Genomic DNA, 2,193 nt, shown 5'->3' with positions numbered 1-2,193 from the left:
TGATTGCAGTCCAGCCTCATGGCATCCTAACAGAGAAGCCTGTTGACAAGGGAGGAAAGCCTCCCCAGTCTTTGATATCAAGCATCTCACTTCTTTTTTCTATTTCCTAATAAACCTAACTTTGACCTCTTCTCCCACAATCATTCATGATGCCTATACTCAGGACATTGCACTCTACACAGCGGAGGCTGTTTTCCCCTTCATTAGAGACTAACCACTGCAAATCTGCTAGTTAGATTCTGAGACCTTTCTCCCTCCTCATGCCAGTTTTGGGGTTTGAATTCAGGACCTGGGTGCTATCTCTGTTGTTTTTTGTTTGTTTGTTTTGTTTTGTGCTTAAGGATAGTGTTCTGTCACTTGAGAACACAGCTTCACGTGTGGATTTTTTTTTTCTTTTTTGATGGATATTTGGAGATAAGAATCTCATGGACTATGTTGCCGGGCTGGCTTTGAACTGCCATCCTCAGATCTCAGCATTCGAAGTAGCTAGGATTCCAGATGTAAGCCACCAGTGCCCAGCTGTTTTCTCTCTTCTAAGGAGAGCAATGATACTAGTTTTCCTTGTCTTTCTCTGGAAAAGTGTTCATATGGCCTCTGAGGATGAGGCCGATGTCGAAGATGGAAAAAAAGAGAGAGAACTTGAGTCACCTTTTTGCTGTGGGTGGCAGCGAGCGTGGAGAGGACGCCATGAAGTCCTCGGGCACTCTATGAGAGTACAAGGTGGTGGGACGCTGCCTGCCCACCCCCAAGTGCCACATGCCACCCCTGTACAGGATGCGCATCTTCGCCCCCAACCACATGGTGGCCAAGTCCTGCTTCTGGTATTTCGTGTCACAGCTCAAGAAGATGAAGAAGTCCTCTGGGGAGATTGTGTATTGCGGACAGGTATTTGACAAGACACCACTGCGCGGGAAGAACTTCGGTATCTGGCTGCGCTATGATTCCCGCAGTGGCACACACAACATGTACCGGGAGTACCGCGACCTAACCACCGCAGGCGCTGTCACCCAGTGCTACCGAGACATGGGCGCCCGGCACCGTGCCCGTGCCCACTCCATCCAGATCATGAAAGTGGAGGAGATCGCAGCCAACAAGTGTTGCTGGCCTGCTGTCCAGCAGTTCCATGACTCCAAGATCAAGTTCCCATTGCCTCACCGCGTCCTGCGGCACCAGCACAAGCCTCACTTCACCACCAAGAGATCCAACACTTTCTTCTAGGCTGGGATGTCCAATAAACTCGCAGAACCTGCAAAAAAAAAAAGAACCTGAGTCATTGATGGTGGGCAGAATCGCTAGATAACACATTCTAGAAGCCCCCAGGAGCAGGAGCTAGTTACCTAGTATGCATCCTATTCTTTCTTAGTCACAGAAGAATTTATATTGACCAGTGCATCAATGTACCCAGATTTAAAAATCACGTTTCATAGACTCCCTTACAATGGGAGTAGCCAATAAGATGTAAGGTAGTCTTTGGCCCTAACGTTTTAACCTTCTTCTTCTTGGATTGTGTGCATGTTGGCTAGATCTATAGCAGCCATAATGTGATCATGAAGCTAACTTGAAGTTGGAAGCCTCATGATAAGGATGACAATGTAGAAATTGTGTGTTCTTCCTATGGGAGCTGAGATCCCAGCTTTTGTATGTTTATCTCTGCTTATTTATATATTTGCTTACTTTTGTGTGTGTGTGTGTGTGTGTGTGTGTGTGTGTGTGTGTGTGTGCTGGAACTTGAAACTCAGGGCCTTGCACTTTCTCTTGACTTTTTCACTAAAGGCTACAACTTGAACCATACCTCCATTTCCAAATTTTTGGTGGTAATTGGAGATAAGAGTCTCATGGACTTGCCTGTCTAGGCTGGCTTTACACTGTGACTCTTAGATCTCAGCCTCCTGAGGCATGAGGCACCAGGGTGAGGTTCTGGGCTTCTGTTATGTCAGAAGAATTTGAGGCCTGGGAACTGTCCTTTAGCTTTTTTGCTCAAGGCTAGTGCTCTACCACTTGAACTCTACCTTCACTTCTGGCGTAGTTAATTGGAGATAAGATCCTCATAGACTTTCCTTTCTTGGCTGGCTTTTTACCACTGTCCTAGATCTCAGTCTTCTTAGTAGCTAGAATTATAGGTGTGAGCCACCAACATCCAGCTGAGAAATGGAAATCTTTATTTTCTAGAAACCAGTTATTCATTTTCCTCTT

The 2,193-nt window shown here is 46.2% G+C and overlaps 1 protein-coding gene across 1 annotated transcript; it reads left to right on the top strand.

Annotated features, from left to right (window-relative positions):
• Positions 1–669: 669 nt before the first annotated feature.
• On the top strand, positions 670–1,249 carry LOC125361419 (60S ribosomal protein L18a-like). Its single transcript, XM_048359893.1, has one exon. It carries the CDS (start codon positions 757–759, stop codon positions 1,216–1,218), a length of 462 nt encoding a protein of 153 aa, XP_048215850.1. The 5' UTR covers positions 670–756; the 3' UTR covers positions 1,219–1,249.
• The last annotated feature ends 944 nt before the right edge of the window (positions 1,250–2,193 follow it).

Source organism: Perognathus longimembris, chromosome 13 (assembly GCF_023159225.1).
Source record: "Perognathus longimembris pacificus isolate PPM17 chromosome 13, ASM2315922v1, whole genome shotgun sequence".
NCBI lineage: Eukaryota > Metazoa > Chordata > Mammalia > Rodentia > Heteromyidae > Perognathus > Perognathus longimembris.
The sequence above is the reverse complement of the archived record's forward strand: the minus strand, read 5'-3'. Positions and strand labels throughout refer to the sequence as shown.